We start from the raw sequence: 16,400 nt of genomic DNA on the forward strand, positions 1-16,400 counted from the left end.
CTCATATTTGTGCTTATAAATGTGCAACATGTCTAGAGGCAGACAAAATTTTTCATCAATTGAGGTAACATGGTGTGTTTGCTACTAATAATAGTTAGTGTTAATAGTAGACTTATGTGAAAGTAATATTCCAATCACAACTTATCATACACTAGTAGTTTTGAATACAATTATGAAACATTTTGTGTCTCTTAGCATTACTCACAAACCACATAATTGGTTTATTTTGGATTTGAATTAAATCATTGAAGTACTACGTCAAATCAATGATGATCAAATCCTTGTTTTTTCACCACTATTAGAAAAAGAAGAATATCACAATTTTATCAATCAGATAGAGAGATAAGATATATATTTGAGAAGCATCATGGACATTTACAAACAGTAAAGAGATAGCTCATATTACCAGCTCATTTTACATCACAAAAATGTAAAAGTCACATGTACATGACTTGGACACCAAGTCCTGGTTTTTGTAATTATTTTATCTTATTTCTCATGTTCAATTGTAATTATTTTATTTTATTTCTCATGTTGATAATGTACTATGCAATCCTTTTTTATCTTGTTTTTGTTTGTCTTCTTTCGTACTACTGCTTTGACTATATTCTTTTGTAAAGAGGCAACTAATGCAATAATAAATTCTCTTTCACAATTTCCATAGTCTTTTAATTCCGTAGTCTTTTATATTCTCCTTGTGTTGGTATGAAAGAACATTAAAACATTAAAAAAAAAAAAAGACCAAAGTATACTGTTTATAATAAGGTTGAATTCTGTGACTTAACAAACACTTTTCATCAGCTCTTAATTGATGATGTTAAGTCACTGTACCAACTAATCCATTGTAGTCCAGCCCGGTTAGGATACCTGGCTTTCACCCAGGCGACCCGGGTTCAAATCCCGGCAATGGAAATTCCTTCCATTTTTTTTGGCCAGAAAAAAAAGCCAAAAACTGCAAAACCCTTAAACCCTCAAAAGGGGTTTTAGGAAAAAAAACACAGAGAGTCAAAGAGATAGAGATGAATGGTGCAGGAGCACCAGATTTCTTCTACAGAGAAGCTCAACGCCTTGGCTATGTTGCTCGCTCTGCCTTCAAGGTACTACCTTTCTCTCTCTGTCTCTCTCTCTTTTAAAATTTTCTGTTCCTTTTTCCACACCCACACACCCATCCGATATCTTTCTCTGTTTGGGAAAGAACAGCTTTTGCAGATGCAGAAGCAGTACAAGCTGATAAAACCCGGTTCCTCAGTTCTCGACCTCGGCTGCGCCCCTGGTGCTTGGCTTCAGGTTTTTCCATTTCAAAAACTAAATTTTTTTTATGGGTTTTAAAGGGTGTCTTTGTTTTTTTTTGGCTTTTCATGGTGTTTTGCTCTGCCTATTATTTTGTTGTTGTAGGTAGCGTGCCAGAGTTTGGGTCCTCTTAAAACTGGTGGGGTTGTTGTGGGCATTGATCTTAAGGTGTTGTTTTTTATGTTTTATTCTTCAATATTCAATAATTCTTTTGCTGTTTTTGATGGGTAAAGGAAATTGAAAGAAATGATTTTGATTTTGATTCTGTGAAATAATGGTATATGCAGAACAGAAGGTTAAGGTTCCTCCTCGTCACTGTGATGCAAGGGTTAAAACTGTTTGTGCTGATGTCATGAAATTGCCTAAACACCAAGTTAGGGCTCTCTCTCCTCAGGTATATTCTACATGTATTTTATTTTGACATATTATCTGATTATTCATTGATTTTTGAGCTATTATCTTTTTGGGGTATCTGAGGTCCATAATACCCTTTGCCATTCTCACACTGCCAAGAAAGAAGTAAACAGTTTCTCAAAAAAAGAGAGAAAGAAGTAAAGCTTAACTGTGGTCCTAGCTTTATTGAGGTGGGTGTTACTTAGGTTCATTACTTGCTTCCTGGTTCAACCTTTTTGATGTCCCTTGTTTGAAACCTTCCCTCCTTGCATTTGCTCTTGTTTTTATAAGTTCTATAATCTATTGGATCCTTATGTTTCCCATCAAAGGGCTAGTAGATAAACATGGAAATGGATGTGCTTTCTATAGATGATTTCTTTGTAAACTCAATTTTTATTTACCCAAAGCAGAATGGTTTAATTAATCCAATGGTTCATCACCTTGGGTTCACTATATTTGAAAGCTTGATTACTTTGCAGCGTCGTCTAGTTGTTGATTCCTTGACACAATGTATGCTAGGTTTTTTTCTGCTTCTTGTCTAAATACAGGTTGGCCCTTAACCTTGTTTGCCTTATTATGTTTGAACCTTTGAAACAAAAACACTTCAGAGATGAGAGTGTTCATCTTATCTTAAGATTTGGATAGACTGGGATCTTTATAACTTGATAGATCTTAGTTTCTCCCAAGGAAAACCATTTTGGGGGTCTCTCTCTTTCACTAGTGTAGGGATACAGATTTGATTTTGTTTTCCTACTGTGCAGCAGAAAGGGTTTTCTGTGATTCTTTCAGATATGTGTCCCTTGGTTTCTGGAATCACAACTAGGGATGCAGCTTTATCAGTTGAGTTGGGAATGCAAGCACTTGATTTGGCTGTTGGTAGAGCTACATTACATACACTGGATGATAATGTTCAGAAGGAAAAAGAGATGGACGGTTCAGCCTCTGATTTAGAGAATGAGGGTGTTCTTCTAACAGGGGGCCATCTTGTCATAAAGCTTTTAGAGAGTGAAGATGTGAAAGGTTGGATTGTATTTTATAAATGCAGTATCTACTCTATCTAGTTCTTTTCCAGCTGACGGGTTTGGATATAATTCTTGCTTTCTTTCTGGCTTTTGCCTTCACAGAAATCAGCCAGATATGCAAACCACTGTTTAGAAAAGCATCATGGTTGAGGCCAAAAGCCACAAGATCTTCATCCAGAGAGATTTATCTGATATGTCAAGGGTTGCAGCAAGGACAAAGATAATTTGTTCCATATAATTGGCTTCTTGTGCCAGACAGGCCACCAGAAATCAGGATGAAGATCATTGTAATTTTATTTTTACTTGCTGTGTACTCTAGGATGTAGTAAGCCTGGTGCTTGTATTTTCAAGTTGGAAACTGAAATCTCATTAAATGATAAACATGTCATTGTGACCTGTTCAAGAATCATTTCTTGTTGTGACCTGGTCAAACCTTTTATTAGCGCTTCTATGAGTATCACATATACACAATGACATTAGGGTAGAGAGAGAGAGAGTACAAATTATCTAGTGTTATTGATGTCCAAGTATTTTTATAAACGAGGAAACACTCTACAGATTCAAAACTTTATAGCAGAAGGGGAAAAAATAAATAAATAAATAAGAATACATCATTGCCAATCTCTCAGCACATCTCAGCTGCTTACAAATAAATTACAGTTTCATATACAGTATAAACTAGCCCTATCCTTTCCATCTTCATAACCAAAACATATTCACGTGTGCAAAGAATATCATCAAATTTGGATTCGCCCAAGAGACCAAAGACCAAAACATATTCACGTGTGCAAAGAATATCATCGAATTTGGGTTCGCCCAAGAGACCAAAGACCTGTGTCTCTCACTGGTGTCTGAAAACACAATAGGAAACAAGAGAAGTGAATTAGAAAGAGATAGCAAAGTGCAGTTTGATTATTATCAAATAACAAATATGGTCTGGTCTGCAATGGTCATGCTTACTGGTGTTTTCATGGATGGGAAGACATTCCAAAACCGGAGGGTTTCATCACCTGCACCAGTAACTATAGTCTGCAAGAGGCAATTGAGTTCAAATTAAAACATTTCTATATGCGTTATAATATATTTGCATCTATGTTTGGTGTTACTCCTGTGCTGCCAATCAGGTTCACATGCTATGAAAAATGCTTTAAAGGAAATGATGAAGTACCTGACCATCGGGTGACATTGCAAGGTAAAGCACTCGCATACTATGTCCCGTTAGAGTTGCAACCTATCAATCAATCCAACAGTTTCAATAATAATAAAAAAAACCAGACAAGTCTAGTTGTCTATAATTTCAAAGGTTAAATACCAAGGTTCGCTGACAGATTATGATGAAAATGAAAATGTTATGACTAAAAAGCTAATACCTTTGTCATTGATGGATACTTCCACACCATAATTTGATTCTGGGAATACCCATGAGTGCTTACTATTTCATTCACATTTTTACTCCATGCAAGATTGCAAACCTGCATGTTAAGCAGCAAACTCTATATAAGTATTCCTTCAGCACATGCATTTATTCAAGAACAAATTTCCACATTACAGGATCATATGTTGTTTGAATTGACAATAGCACCCACTTCTCCTCCTGGCCCTTATTAGAAATCATAAGTTGCCTATGAGCATTTACAAAGGCTAGTAGAATTTTTTTCCCCTTACGAAAATCAACTGGTATTCTGATGCATAAAGAATTGAAAAGAACTACCTGGCTCCCCGTGTCAACGCTGTTCAGTTGGTGGCCGTTTGTGGTGTTCCAGAAGCGAATACATCTATCAGCTGTTCCACCTCCAGATGCAAGAAGGCCACTTTGGTGGGGTGACCAAGCAATGGCCTTGACAGCAGCTGTGTGCTCTGTTAGTCTCAAAGCTGGTTGCTGAGAATGCTGGTTCCAGACCAATAGCTAGGCTCACCAGCAAGAAATCAGATTAGTTATTGAGGCTTCCAAAGAATAAGAAACAACTAAAAGTTAGTGATGAATACCTGATTATCATTGCCACCAGATGCAAGTTCCCTGTCATCATGGGACCATTTTAGCCCACATACCTGTTGCATTGAAGTTAAGGAAAGGTTAAGATTACTGCCATTTTCCCTATAACTTCTCTGTTTTCTCCCATTAAGTTGTGGTCCATGTTAAAGATAGCATATCAATAACGTTGGATTATAACACTTAAAAGAGGATATGATCCTCTATGAAGCTAAATGACAATAAAAGTTATGTATAGGAAGCTCCAAGTAGGTGGGAACTAAGGGCTTCAGTTGATGAAAAGAGGAGTTAGGAAATTTTCAATGGCTCCACCTCAGACTTGTGGCCAATTAGCTTGCTAACGAAGTCATTTTGAACCCGAAGATCATGTTGAAGTATGTTGCGATCCCTGCTTCCGGAGGCCAATGTGCGCGAATTCCATGCCAAAACCCCTGTTCTTGTTTGATGCCCACCCATGGTTCGGACTTTCTTGCACTGTGTCCCATCCCAGACCTACAACAGTATACCAAAATGCTAGCTTAATTTCAACTCTATAAGAGACTAATTGAACATACTAGCCTGCAAAGAAGATGTGATAATTAAAGGATCATATACAAGTTTAGAGGACTAGCTACCTGAACTTGACCAAGATTTGTACCAATGGAAATGTATGAACCCTCTCGGGTCCATTGGACAGAACACACACCATCATTGGGTCCCAAATCACACAACTTTGTTACCTGAGAACAAAATAGCATAATAGAATATTACACACAACCCATACCAAACTCTACTTCAATTTGTTCCCAACAAAGTAATACCAAACTTACTTTGCTGTTTGATGCACTCCATAGATAAACACAGGTTCCCAATCCAACTGCAAGGACATTTTGCGAGGACCAATCCACTAGGTTCAAGTAAAAGTCATCTTGAAGTGATGGAGCATCTAGAACCTGCCACAATTTAACTTCAATGATCAACCACATTTTTTATTCCTGTATCTATCACTACATTATTCTCTTTATAATTCATTCAAGGTTTGCTCTCTCTCTCTCTCTCTCACAGCTGAGATTCAATTAGTTCATTTGCTCATATTTGCATCTTAGTCTAAGAAACAACTGTCAGCTTGGTTGCTAAGTCAAATGCTGAAATTTTCAAATACTAACTGCGCCTAACACAAACAATTTGCTTGAACTTGGTTTTTCCTTCATAGAAATTGAAAGAGACAAAAGGGCAAAACTTAGTTACAGTTCCTTCATTGTTGTACCTTAGATTCTCAAATTAAATTCAATCATGTGTAGCATTAGCAAATAAGTCAAATCCTTAAATTTAATTGTGATTTAAGTTAGTTTTGCCCCATACAAAATATCTCCTGCAAGCAAAAAAGATTAGAACCAGAAAGAACATACAATGCATACCTTATGGGGAGTCTTGGGGACCTTGCGAGGTGGCTTGGGAGGCGTGGAAGTCTCTGAAGAAAACCCATTATCATATCCTAAAATCGAAGGCGAGTAAGGAGAATTAGGCCCCGAGCTCTCGGTCTTGAACCTCAACATGTTCTTGCTAGGACTCATAGGTGACCCTGGACCTGCATTAGAAAAAGACCCAAAATCAGATCCAAAAAGCTCCGCTCTCAACAACCTCGAATACACCTCATTTCCGCCTTCTTTAAGCGGCGACCCCTTATCAATCAACCCGAAAGTGTGCAGCCTCGACGACGATCTACACGGTATGAACCTATCACTGCAACTCGAAGATTTCGAAGGGGATGCTGACAAGTTCGATATGGTTCGAGGCGATCCCAAGTTAGTCACGGCACGTAAAGTAGAACCCGAAAAGGTCTCGAGGCGTAGTGATGTCTCAGACATCCCAGCCGGGAGATTCAACCCAGTTTTTTTCGCTTGAGGTGAATCCATTTTCTGGGTCTTCTTCTTCTTTCTTTGAAATCTTTTATTTTTTGTCTATGGTGAATAGTGAAAATGAGAAAGAAAGCTAGAAAGAAAGAAAGAAGGAAAGAAAGGCCGCTCTCTGCAAGCAAAGAGGGCTTTTTGTAAAGAGATTTTTGTGTGTGTGAGACTGTGAGAGTGAGGAGCAAGATTTGCAACGGTAAAAAAATGGTAGGGTTTATAGGAGAGGAGCGTTGTTGGAAAAGGAAAGAGCTAGGGCTGTGTGAAACAGTCCTCCCCAACGGTCGAATTTTACATAAATACTATCATATGATAAGCTTGTACGAGCTGGCTTGGCTGTTAGGTTTGGTTGCCAAAGTAGCCGTTGCTTTATTTTAGTATTTTATTTTATTGATTGGAGCTCCCTTGCACTGCACTGCACTTTTTTTTTCCTTCTTTGTAATTTCCTTTTTTAAGCATCTATATTTGAGGAATAGTTTCAAATTTTACAGTTTTATAAATTTCAAATTATATCCTCAAAATTAAGATTGTTACAAATTAAGCTTTATAGTTTCGTTAGTTTTAAGTCACACCTTGTATTTTAAAATCATATCAATTAATTGATACGATTTTAAAATTTTTGAATTTTATTTAAAATTAGTAAAACTATAAAGCTTAATTTGTAATAATTTTAATTTAATTTGAAACTTTAAAATTATAAGTTTTAATTCTACCACAACCTAGCCTCCAAAACTGAGGGGGGGGGGGGGGGTGGGGAGAGCTCAAAATGAGTGTTTTTGTCATAGTTGTGGTGATGGTGGTCCTGTATAGGCAGAGAGAGAGAGGGTTTAGGTTTGGGTTTACTGAGTTAAGTATACTAACTATGGGTGAGGTGATTTTAACTGGTAATGTGACTTGCACATGGTATACGACATGTCATCTTCATAAAATTATTTCTGACTAAGTTTGGAAAAATTCCTCCAACTAGCGATTTGCATATAAACTTTATTTTTTAACTTAATTGGTAGTCTTTTATTTTCAAATAAGGTCATGGAATCAAATCTCATTTATTCAAACAATGAACTCTTTGGTGTCTCAACGATAAATCTTAAGTTCAAATCTTGTGTATTTAATAAAAAAAATTAAAAAAAAAAAAATAAACTCCTCTTACAAGTGTGTTTGGATTAACATTTTGCCTATTTTCTGAAACTAGACAAAAGTATACTTATAACTTGAAAATGTAAGGCTTAAAAGAAATTATAAAATAAAAACCTGTACAAATTGTAGGGACAACAATTTTCACAATATTTTTTTACTTATGTTGTTAAATTGTTGTGACTCTAGAATTGTTAAAAGCAAATTAATTTGATAAGATCCCAAAAAGAAACCAACCCAAACCATATTGATGATCTATGTCCGATAAAGACCTGAAAAGAAACCCGTATAAGTTTGATCCATGGCTCGCATGAAGGGAAACTAAATCCAAGTATTCCATCACAACCAGGGATGTAAGCATGCAGGAGAAACACATTAGTTGCAGGCTTGCCTTTTGGCAGTCTCAAATCTCACTCAAGTTAAAGGCACACTCCTGTCTTTTAAGTTGGCATCAATTAACAGGTTTTGAAAACATTGGCCCACCCAAACACAAAAATCGAAGTTTAATTCCAAGGTTTTGAAATTCAGAGTTATATACACGCCAGCTCAGTAACTATGGGCCAGAGAGTGAGAATCAAGTGGCAAAGTAATTATTTACACAAACACCAGAAGATCAGACAATGGATTGGGAATTAAATAAGAACAAGATCCCTGTATGAATCAATGCCTAACAGTGGCAATAGACTTGAGGCAGAACCTCACTAAAAGGTCAGAAGCTTGGTCTAGAATTTAATTGATTTAGTATCATTTAATGTGAAAGACAATATATATTAATGGACTGTGGCCAAATAAATTATAATGTATACCGCAATTGATATCTGCGAAGCCAATCTTCACCCTTCTCATAATAATCTGTTCTACTGAAAGTTTGTGTCAGAAACTGTGGAGCAGTTGCATAAGCAGCAGCCCCACGCCATGCATCAAGTACTGGATCCGATGCTTTGACCACCCTTATAAGTGACCCACATGGCCGAATCATCCGGATTCCAGCTACCAAGCGTTTGCTCATACCAGGGAAAAGACAACTCCCACCAGTGATGAATATTGAATTGGTCAGTCTCTCCTCCACCTCTTGGCCCACAGGTGACAACCTCCTTATTGAGACACCAGTCATCTCATCTAGCCCTGCCTGATCCACAGCTATCCAGTTGGGACGAAATAAAATTTCAGGGCATCGGAACCTTTCAACCCCAAGAAGGATCTGGAAATCTTCCTTGGTGAGAGGACGTAATCGAGGTACTTCAACAGGTTGAGAGGTTACTATTTCTGACTTGGGAACAAATGTTGGGTCTAGTTCCTGCCACGATATTGGTCCATTAAGACTTTTAGCTGAATTAGATAATCAAGACCAGGAAAAATAGGGTTATTACAGACATATAGTAGCACATGAATATTACAGAATGAAAAACTGACCTGGAGCCTCAAAGAGAGGCGAGCCATTTCTGCTTCATCCTGATCTGGTCCCTCATCATCATCATCATTATCTTTGCTCATCAGTTTGTAAAGTTGCCAATCTTCATCCCTGGCACCAAATGTATCCTCACCCTTCCCTCGATCAAAGGCTGCTGTAGTTAAGAGGCGCATCCTTTCCCTCTGGGCTGCATTCAATCTCTCACCACGACCAACACCTCCAGAGAAATTATTTCCATTTGTATGGTTACCATTTGTCTTAAGTCGTTTTCGCTGCTCAACTTTCTCAGAAAGATCTTTGTATTTAGCACGCAACTGCTCTAAATAAAGCTCTGGGTTCTCTCTACATCAACAAGAAAGAGAAAAACAATGAACAGAGAGATCATATGCTCAAAGTATAGAAAACGAATAAATGATTTCCCTAATAAGATCATCTGCAACACTATCATGTAATGAGTAAAGCAAGCATTCTTAAAACCTAAGTGTTGATACTTGAATCCAGATAGAGATGCTTTTCTTCCCCCTTAGTCTCTCTATTCTCCTAAAAAATTTCACTAAATTCAACTAAACAAATCTGACCACAATACAGAATTGCCCTTTTCTCATTAAATCTGACCACAACAAATTACTTTAAAATAAATTCCCAAGTTTGGCACATACAAGCGTTTTTCTTCATCTTGTTGATTTTTCCTTTCTCGTTCTAATTCTGATTCAAAGCGTTTCTGTTTAGCTCGCTGTCGGCCTTCAGACGTCGTTTTAAGAAACAACTGCCTCCTTTTTTCCTTAAGCTGTCCAGTGACGATAGCAAGGTGAAATTTTACCGTTAACGATGGGAAAATTTCCAACAAATAAAAATAAAATAAAAAATAAATGAAGCCCCCTAGGGTGAGTATGTAGAGTTGTTATTCAGCTGGTTTCCAATACCAGGTTGCATTATCATATCCATCAGAAGTTTAGCTTTCAAAATCAGAAAATTATAGAAGCAATGACCTAAGTGTTATAAATGTCAGGTTATGTACAAACTTCAGAACAACATATAAAGAACTTGCAGGCAGACGTATCAGGAAATATGGCTGCATAAATAGTTGTTTTTTACTTAATGTAGTATATGTGTGTGTGTGTGTTAATGTGGTTTATTAAAAGCACAACCAGCGGAAACTTCATTACCACGAGGCATATGATCAGCCGTTGGCGAATGAGCAATACCTCAACTGGTACTTCCTCTCCTATAATAATAGGATGGAGGGAGAAATCGTGGATTTAAGACCCATCGGGTGCATGTGTAACTTACCAAAAACAAAAAATGATCAGATATTTGGTATAAAAGAATACCTGCTCTGGTGTCAGCATGTTGTCAGGAATATTTATAAGAGGAAACCTTTCATTTGTAGCAGGATCTGTCTTCTCCTCAGCTTCAACTTGGTCACCCTTTGGTTCACCTTTTGCTTTCCGTAAAGATTGTGTGACTTTCTGAACAGCAGATTCTATCTCCTGCTTTGAGACATATCCAGTCTCTGATAGGAAAGAAGGAATATTATGCTCTTCCACATGTTCCAGCTGCTGTAACAGAAATTCCAAACCATGCAATTCATTTTCCAGTTCATTTATCCTAGATGACCGCTTTGCCTCAGCCATTTCTCTCAACCGTTGACCCTGTCTCTCCTTTATGGCTGCCTTTCTTGCAATCTCTTCTTCTGAAGGAGGCTCCTCAGTTGGTGGTGGAATCCATGGAAGCTGCCAACACCTGGTTTTATCTTCTGCTTCCTTGTCCCCTTTCTGCATAAAAAAGGCTATAGTTAATTGTCAGAGATTTAAAAGGAAAATGGGAGGAGAAAAGTTATGCACATTACCTGAAATAGCCGAACTTCTGAAAAATAATCTTGTGCGATATAACAATGCTCCATCTTCAGGTCTTCGACCTTCTCCCATGTAAACCTAGCCCTGTTGCATGTGATCAAGATAATCAGATATTTTGACAAGCAGTACTGACTTAATAGAATCAGAATCTTAATATTTTTGGACTTACATGTGATGAGGGTATTTAAGTGAAAGTAGTTGCTTCAAATAATCAGTGATATGGTATCCACCAATATTAGTTCGGCAGCTTCCTTTATAAACAGGTTCCCCATCAATAAACTGAATTGAAATGAAACACAATAATACACCAGTGTTAGTAATCTTAATTCCTTTTTCTCTCTTGTAAATAGTAAAGAAAGTAGTAACACTACCACCAACAATGATGACGATAATGATGCATGATGAGAAATATATACTAGAGTTAACACGTATAACTAACACATCAATTATATGCAATCATGCAAAGCTGTTATATTTTATCCTAAGCATAGTTAAACGTTTACTATATGAATCCTGGATATATATATATATATATATATATTTATGTAAGATATCCATTAATTGAATAAGTAAATGAAAACACTGGAAACCATACCGGAATCACATGAGTTGTGGTAAATCCAGGGCATAAAGCAAGACCATCTTTACCACAAACCCCAAGTTGTTGATTATATTTATAGCTGAATGCAGCATCAACACCGAATGCTGAGATGGTGGAAAGAAAGACAGATTTCAGGAAAGAAGTACACACATTAGAGGAGAAAGAGAGGACCAACTCCAGCATGAAAGAATTTCAAAGGAAGTGGAAGGACGTAGAAAATGTCCATTAAGGGCATTTAAAGTTTTATGTACTGGTTAGTGATATTACCTACAGATGGAACTCCATAAGTCTCAAAAAGAAGTTCTGCCATTTTACTTCGTGACTGAACAGGGTTGCATACACATTCTGTGATCAGGACAGGGTGATCAATCTGTTCTGCCCTCAAATGAACATAAAAAGAAGAAAGAGGTCTTGTTAGTATATTAACAAATACCTAAAACCTTACTTACACAATTCGAACCATTTAGAATCAAACCATGTCAGATGTGCAGAACAACGTACAAAATACAAATACTGTGACTGCCATTAGCACCAACATTTTACATTCCACACTCAACTGTTTGATTCATGTCATTTCCAATAGTGTCCGAATGCCACAGATAACTAAATATGGATTTATTAAAATTAAAGTCCAAATTGATTTTACTTTTTTTTTTTAAATTATCCAGTAACCACCAACTTCATTTGAAAAATCCTAAAGGCCAACATCATAAAAGCAGGCCAGAAATTTTACCAAATTTAAAGGAAAAATACAATGTAAAATAAGAAGTTCAAAGAATCTGAATGTAATAACAATTAATCTGACAGGCAACAACCACAGCCCTCAATGTTAACAGAGACCATGAGCACTATAGAAAACCACTGAGAATACTAATTAGACTGGTGAAAAATAAGTCTTCTACCATGAAAATTCTAAAGCATCAATGTATGGAAAAAAATTGTCCATTTTTGTCATACCTGTGATCCATTTGCACCCAATCGATCAAAGGCGAAGTCAAGAATCTACAAAAACAAGGAAACATTTGTGAAGCTGTCATTCTTAAGTCTTAACACACATTCGAGTGTAGGTGTGCGCACACACACACACACAACTTAGTTAAAATGTGCTTTAGATCTTTTTGTAAATAATCAAAATATGCATTGGCGTATTTGACACTGAAAAGCATAACATGTCCAGCTTGTGAAAACATTAGAACCTTAATTTTAAAGGTTTTGAAATAGAATACTCCAAAACTTGTTACTGTGCTCCTCATATAAATCTCTCTCTCTCTCTCTCTCTCTCTCTCTCTTCTTTATAAGGTTTTCAATCAAAGATTGCCATGCTATGCTGTTGGGAGAATTTTGGAGAAAGCAAAAAAAGATCCTGTCCAACTAGATTTAACATTCCAACACAGATATTTCACAACTTACATAATGTAATGTGAATTGCAACAAGGTGCCAGAGTTTTGAAGTAACTTAATTTGTTTTCACATGTGTGTCTACAAGTTTTCTTATTAATTTGTTGTTTGCATTACTATACAATTTTGGAGTTCCCATTAAATTAACCCGTCTAAAACAAGATCCATATATCCCAAGCTAGACAACTAAAATAGAACCATGTACCTATAATTATAAAAATATTTAGTAAAATGAAAGAGTGCAGAACAGAACAGAGCAAGCTTACATATTCCATAATTTCAAATTGATAAACAACATTGCTATCAAAAGCCGAACGAGGCCCAGATCGAGTGCAATCAAAGTATCTCAAAAGTGCAGGATCATGGTCACCAACTATAGTAACAGTTTCACCTGCATCACAATCCAAAACCCCAGTTTAAATCAAATCAGTTTATATGGTTGGAATAGAATACAAGTAAAGACTCAGTTTTTACTTTCTTTTTCTGCCACATTCTCAGGAGCCAACCAGAACTTAAAAAGAACCAAAAATAAAATAAAAAACTTGTCCAAAACCCCAATTTAAAATCAGTTTGTCATAGCTAATGAAGACCCCTCAATTCAGTTTTTATGGTGGGAATAGAATGCAAGAAAAGGCTCAATTTTTACTTTCTTTTCTGCCACATTTTCAGGAGCCAAGCAGAACCTAAGAACCCAAAAAAAAGAAAGTCCAAAATCCCAATTTAAAATCAGTTTGTTACTGCTCATGGAGACCCATCAAGAAAGTACAGGCTCAGTTTTTTTTTCTACTTTCTGCCACTTTCTCAGGAACCAAACAAAAACTAAGTACACAAAAAAAAACATGGGTACCAGTAGCTTTATGGCGTGGCCTCTGAACAATGTTACGGAAAATAACACGAGGCTCAGTCTCTCCAGCCCATCTACAAATATTCACAGGCAAACATTAAAACACTTTTTTTTTCCAATTATCAAAAAAAAAAAAAAAACACACACACACACACACAGAGAAACACAGAGAAACCCAAATGAGAATGATAGAGAACAGTTAGAGAGACCCACCCGATGCGGAAATAGGAAGCGCCATTGTCGATGACGATTGGAGTGGTGGAAGGGAAGAGGTGGTAATCGGATTGTCGTTCAATTTTTGATATGAAAGGCATTTTTTTTTTTAATTGGGGAATTAGGGTTTCGTTCTTTTCAGGGAATGTGTGCCCTAGCTAAGCTCGAAGCGACTGACAGAGAGAGAGGAACTCTAACTCACTCGCCCAAAGTCCAGCACGATGGTACAAGCAACATGCTACAGCTCTGGATGGACCGGGTTACTTGGGCCGCCAACCCGGTCGGTTTGAATCGAACCGCCTTGTGTTTGGGAGTTGAACTTTGGAATTTTTTTTTTTTTTTTTTTTTTTTTTTTTTTACGAAATGAAATTTTTACTTTAGACTAATCTAAGTGTATATGTATGTGAAACTCTTTCTTAAATACTTAAATCTCGGCCTTTACTCCCCACACCTCACAAGTAAATATTTGTGAAGTGACCACAGTACAAAGGGTACGCGATAGTGAACTTTGGAGATTTTACTAAATCAAAAACTCTTTTTTTTTTTTTGTGCAAATACTAAAGAAAATTTTTTTATATCTATATTCTATACTACTATTTAAAAGGCTTTCCAAAACTAAAGGATAATACGGTAAAAATACATTTCTAACTTTCACTAAAACACTTAGGGTATGTTTGGTGATTGTTTTTTCCCCTTATTTTCTGTTTCTAAAAACAATTTTCTATTTTTGAGATTAAAAAACTTGTTTGGCAACCCAAAATTGACGGAAAACAAAAGCTGTTCTCAAAATTCAATTTGTGAAGGAAACTAATAATATGCAAAATACTGTTTTCAATTTCTAATTTTCAAAAATCAATGAAAATACACATTTAATTTAATAAATCTGTCTCATTTAATGAGTTAGCATTAGAACTCAAATTTTAGTAAAAACATATTTTAGTATTTTCTATTTTTTCTTCAATTTTTTTTTTTTAAATTTAAACTAACCAAACATGTTTTTTATTTAAAAAATATAAGAATTTTTTTTTTCCTTTATTCCCAAAAACAAGTTTTTGAAAATAGAAAACAAAAACTGTTACCAAATATAACTTTACTTTTTAAGGGGCTTCCTTGTTTAAGATCCTCATTTTTTTTTTTTTTTTTTGGTTCAAAAATGCCCTTACAGTCCTATGTTTAAATAGAAACAAAATTAAAAGACAGTCTAGTAAAAATACAACTTTAACTTCTACTAAAACATTACCTACAAAAGAATAATGTTATAGATACAAATTATTTTACAACATTTTTACAAACTTCTGATGTGGTTTTAGTATTTTCTAAATAGTTATTGTAAGTATAAATGTAATGTTAGTAATGAGCTCATATTAGAACTAATAAGAATTTACCACATCAGGAATTTGTAAAAACGTTGTAAAATAGTTTGTATCTGTAACATTACTTGCCTACAAAATAGGGTCACTTTCTTATTGATTTTCAAATTGTTTTATCCACTTATAAATTAGATTCTCAAAAAAATTATATATAAAAAATAAAAAACAGGGTTTTTTTTTTGTCTACAAAAATTTGAACTGTGATTTAATGTAGTTTTTATTTATAATTTTTATATTTCCAATTATTCTTGAAACTTCAATGGCAATGCATATACCAAAAATCATGACACTAAACTAAAAAAAAAAGTCTCATTGCACGCGCGAAGTGTGTGTGATGAGGCTTGTATGATATTATGGATTTGAAATAATATCTAACTCTTAAATGAATATAAGTTAAAGAGGTTTAAAATTTGTGTTGTGTATTCAAGAGTTAGGTCTTTTTAGATATATATCACTGTCAATTTCGTTAATACCTTCTCTTTTTTCCCCATGTGTGTTAAATATTTAGTATTCTAAAAAAATACTCTAAAATTCTTTAATTTGATATTTTTGTGGTTAATACTTTTTATATAAATATAGATTATATAAAAATAGGTCATGTTAACGGGTGATCTTAGAAAAATTATTAATAAACTATTTTAGGAAATGTTTAACACAACTTTCATAAGAAATATATATAAAAACAAAATAAAAAAACTATCAAAAAAATTAATTGTTTTATCATTTTCTCATAAATGCTTCTAAAAATAATTTTTAAACCAATGCTTCTAAAGCATTTGATTATTTATTTATTTATTATTATTATTAAACTTTCCAATTCATCGGATACTGGCCGACCTTGGACAAGGTGACTTAGGTCATTGCCTAAGGCCCCTAATATAAAAAATATATGCCCCAAAATTTTTTTATTAATTTTTTTTTTTTTAGTGAGCTCTCCCGCTTCAACAAGAAGGCCCCCAAATTTGTGAGATCGTTGAAATTCAACTCATTTG

At 35.4% G+C, this 16,400-nt stretch overlaps 3 protein-coding genes and 1 non-coding gene across 7 annotated transcripts; 2 read left to right on the top strand and 2 right to left on the bottom strand.

The window, feature by feature from the left end:
* Positions 1–783: 783 nt before the first annotated feature.
* On the top strand, positions 784–3,114 carry LOC126697528 (uncharacterized). 2 transcript variants are annotated; one of them, XM_050394561.1, is made up of 6 exons: positions 784–1,097; positions 1,201–1,287; positions 1,396–1,458; positions 1,583–1,684; positions 2,445–2,703; positions 2,808–3,114. In XM_050394561.1, exons 1-6 carry the CDS (start codon positions 1,020–1,022, stop codon positions 2,927–2,929), a joined length of 711 nt encoding a protein of 236 aa, XP_050250518.1. In that variant the 5' UTR covers positions 784–1,019; the 3' UTR covers positions 2,930–3,114. The 2 variants fall into 2 exon arrangements, with proteins under 2 accessions (XP_050250518.1, XP_050250519.1); XM_050394562.1 differs by having other exon boundaries at positions 785–1,097; positions 2,448–2,703.
* TRNAE-UUC (transfer RNA glutamic acid (anticodon UUC)) lies at positions 839–912 on the top strand. Its single transcript has one exon. It is a non-coding gene; the product is annotated as a tRNA-Glu (tRNA).
* LOC126697527 (protein FIZZY-RELATED 3) lies at positions 2,543–6,825 on the bottom strand. 2 transcript variants are annotated; one of them, XM_050394559.1, is made up of 10 exons: positions 6,093–6,825; positions 5,505–5,627; positions 5,310–5,414; positions 5,008–5,187; positions 4,692–4,754; positions 4,417–4,611; positions 4,076–4,177; positions 3,874–3,936; positions 3,643–3,734; positions 2,543–2,610 (listed from the first exon to the last, which is right to left on the bottom strand). In XM_050394559.1, exons 1-10 carry the CDS (start codon positions 6,588–6,590, stop codon positions 2,571–2,573), a joined length of 1,461 nt encoding a protein of 486 aa, XP_050250516.1. In that variant the 5' UTR covers positions 6,591–6,825; the 3' UTR covers positions 2,543–2,570. The 2 variants fall into 2 exon arrangements, with proteins under 2 accessions (XP_050250516.1, XP_050250517.1); XM_050394560.1 differs by lacking the exon at positions 2,543–2,610 and adding an exon at positions 3,198–3,556 and having other exon boundaries at positions 3,666–3,734; positions 6,093–6,821.
* Positions 6,826–8,328: 1,503 nt separating this feature from the next.
* Positions 8,329–14,248, bottom strand: LOC126697529 (actin-related protein 5). Of its 2 annotated transcripts, XM_050394563.1 has the most exons (12): positions 14,039–14,248; positions 13,829–13,899; positions 13,248–13,372; positions 12,541–12,585; positions 11,851–11,953; positions 11,578–11,687; positions 11,152–11,261; positions 10,976–11,066; positions 10,458–10,901; positions 9,786–9,913; positions 9,129–9,468; positions 8,329–9,012 (listed from the first exon to the last, which is right to left on the bottom strand). In XM_050394563.1, exons 1-12 carry the CDS (start codon positions 14,137–14,139, stop codon positions 8,509–8,511), a joined length of 2,172 nt encoding a protein of 723 aa, XP_050250520.1. In that variant the 5' UTR covers positions 14,140–14,248; the 3' UTR covers positions 8,329–8,508. The 2 variants fall into 2 exon arrangements, with proteins under 2 accessions (XP_050250520.1, XP_050250521.1); XM_050394564.1 differs by lacking the exons at positions 13,829–13,899; positions 14,039–14,248 and having other exon boundaries at positions 11,851–11,958; positions 13,248–13,351.
* Positions 14,249–16,400: the final 2,152 nt, after the last annotated feature.

The sequence above is a fragment of the Quercus robur genome, chromosome 8 (genome assembly GCF_932294415.1).
Source record: "Quercus robur chromosome 8, dhQueRobu3.1, whole genome shotgun sequence".
NCBI lineage: Eukaryota > Viridiplantae > Streptophyta > Magnoliopsida > Fagales > Fagaceae > Quercus > Quercus robur.

Coding starts and splice junctions, on each gene's coding strand:
- LOC126697528 (XM_050394561.1), top strand. CDS start 1,020: ATGAATGGTGCAGGAGCACCAGATTTCTTCTACAGAGAAGCTCAACGC. Junction 1,288..1,395: donor CCCCTGGTGCTTGGCTTCAG/GTTTTTCCATTT, acceptor TTGTTGTTGTAG/GTAGCGTGCCAGAGTTTGGG. Junction 2,704..2,807: donor AGAGAGTGAAGATGTGAAAG/GTTGGATTGTAT, acceptor TTGCCTTCACAG/AAATCAGCCAGATATGCAAA.
- LOC126697527 (XM_050394559.1), bottom strand. CDS start 6,590: ATGGATTCACCTCAAGCGAAAAAAACTGGGTTGAATCTCCCGGCTGGG. Junction 5,628..6,092: donor TCCCCAAGACTCCCCATAAG/GTATGCATTGTA, acceptor AAATTGTGGCAG/GTTCTAGATGCTCCATCACT. Junction 4,612..4,691: donor CTGGTGGCAATGATAATCAG/GTATTCATCACT, acceptor TGGTGAGCCTAG/CTATTGGTCTGGAACCAGCA.
- LOC126697529 (XM_050394563.1), bottom strand. CDS start 14,139: ATGCCTTTCATATCAAAAATTGAACGACAATCCGATTACCACCTCTTC. Junction 11,954..12,540: donor TGGGTGCAAATGGATCACAG/GTATGACAAAAA, acceptor AGGGCAGAACAG/ATTGATCACCCTGTCCTGAT. Junction 11,262..11,577: donor CCACAACTCATGTGATTCCG/GTATGGTTTCCA, acceptor ATTTCAATTCAG/TTTATTGATGGGGAACCTGT.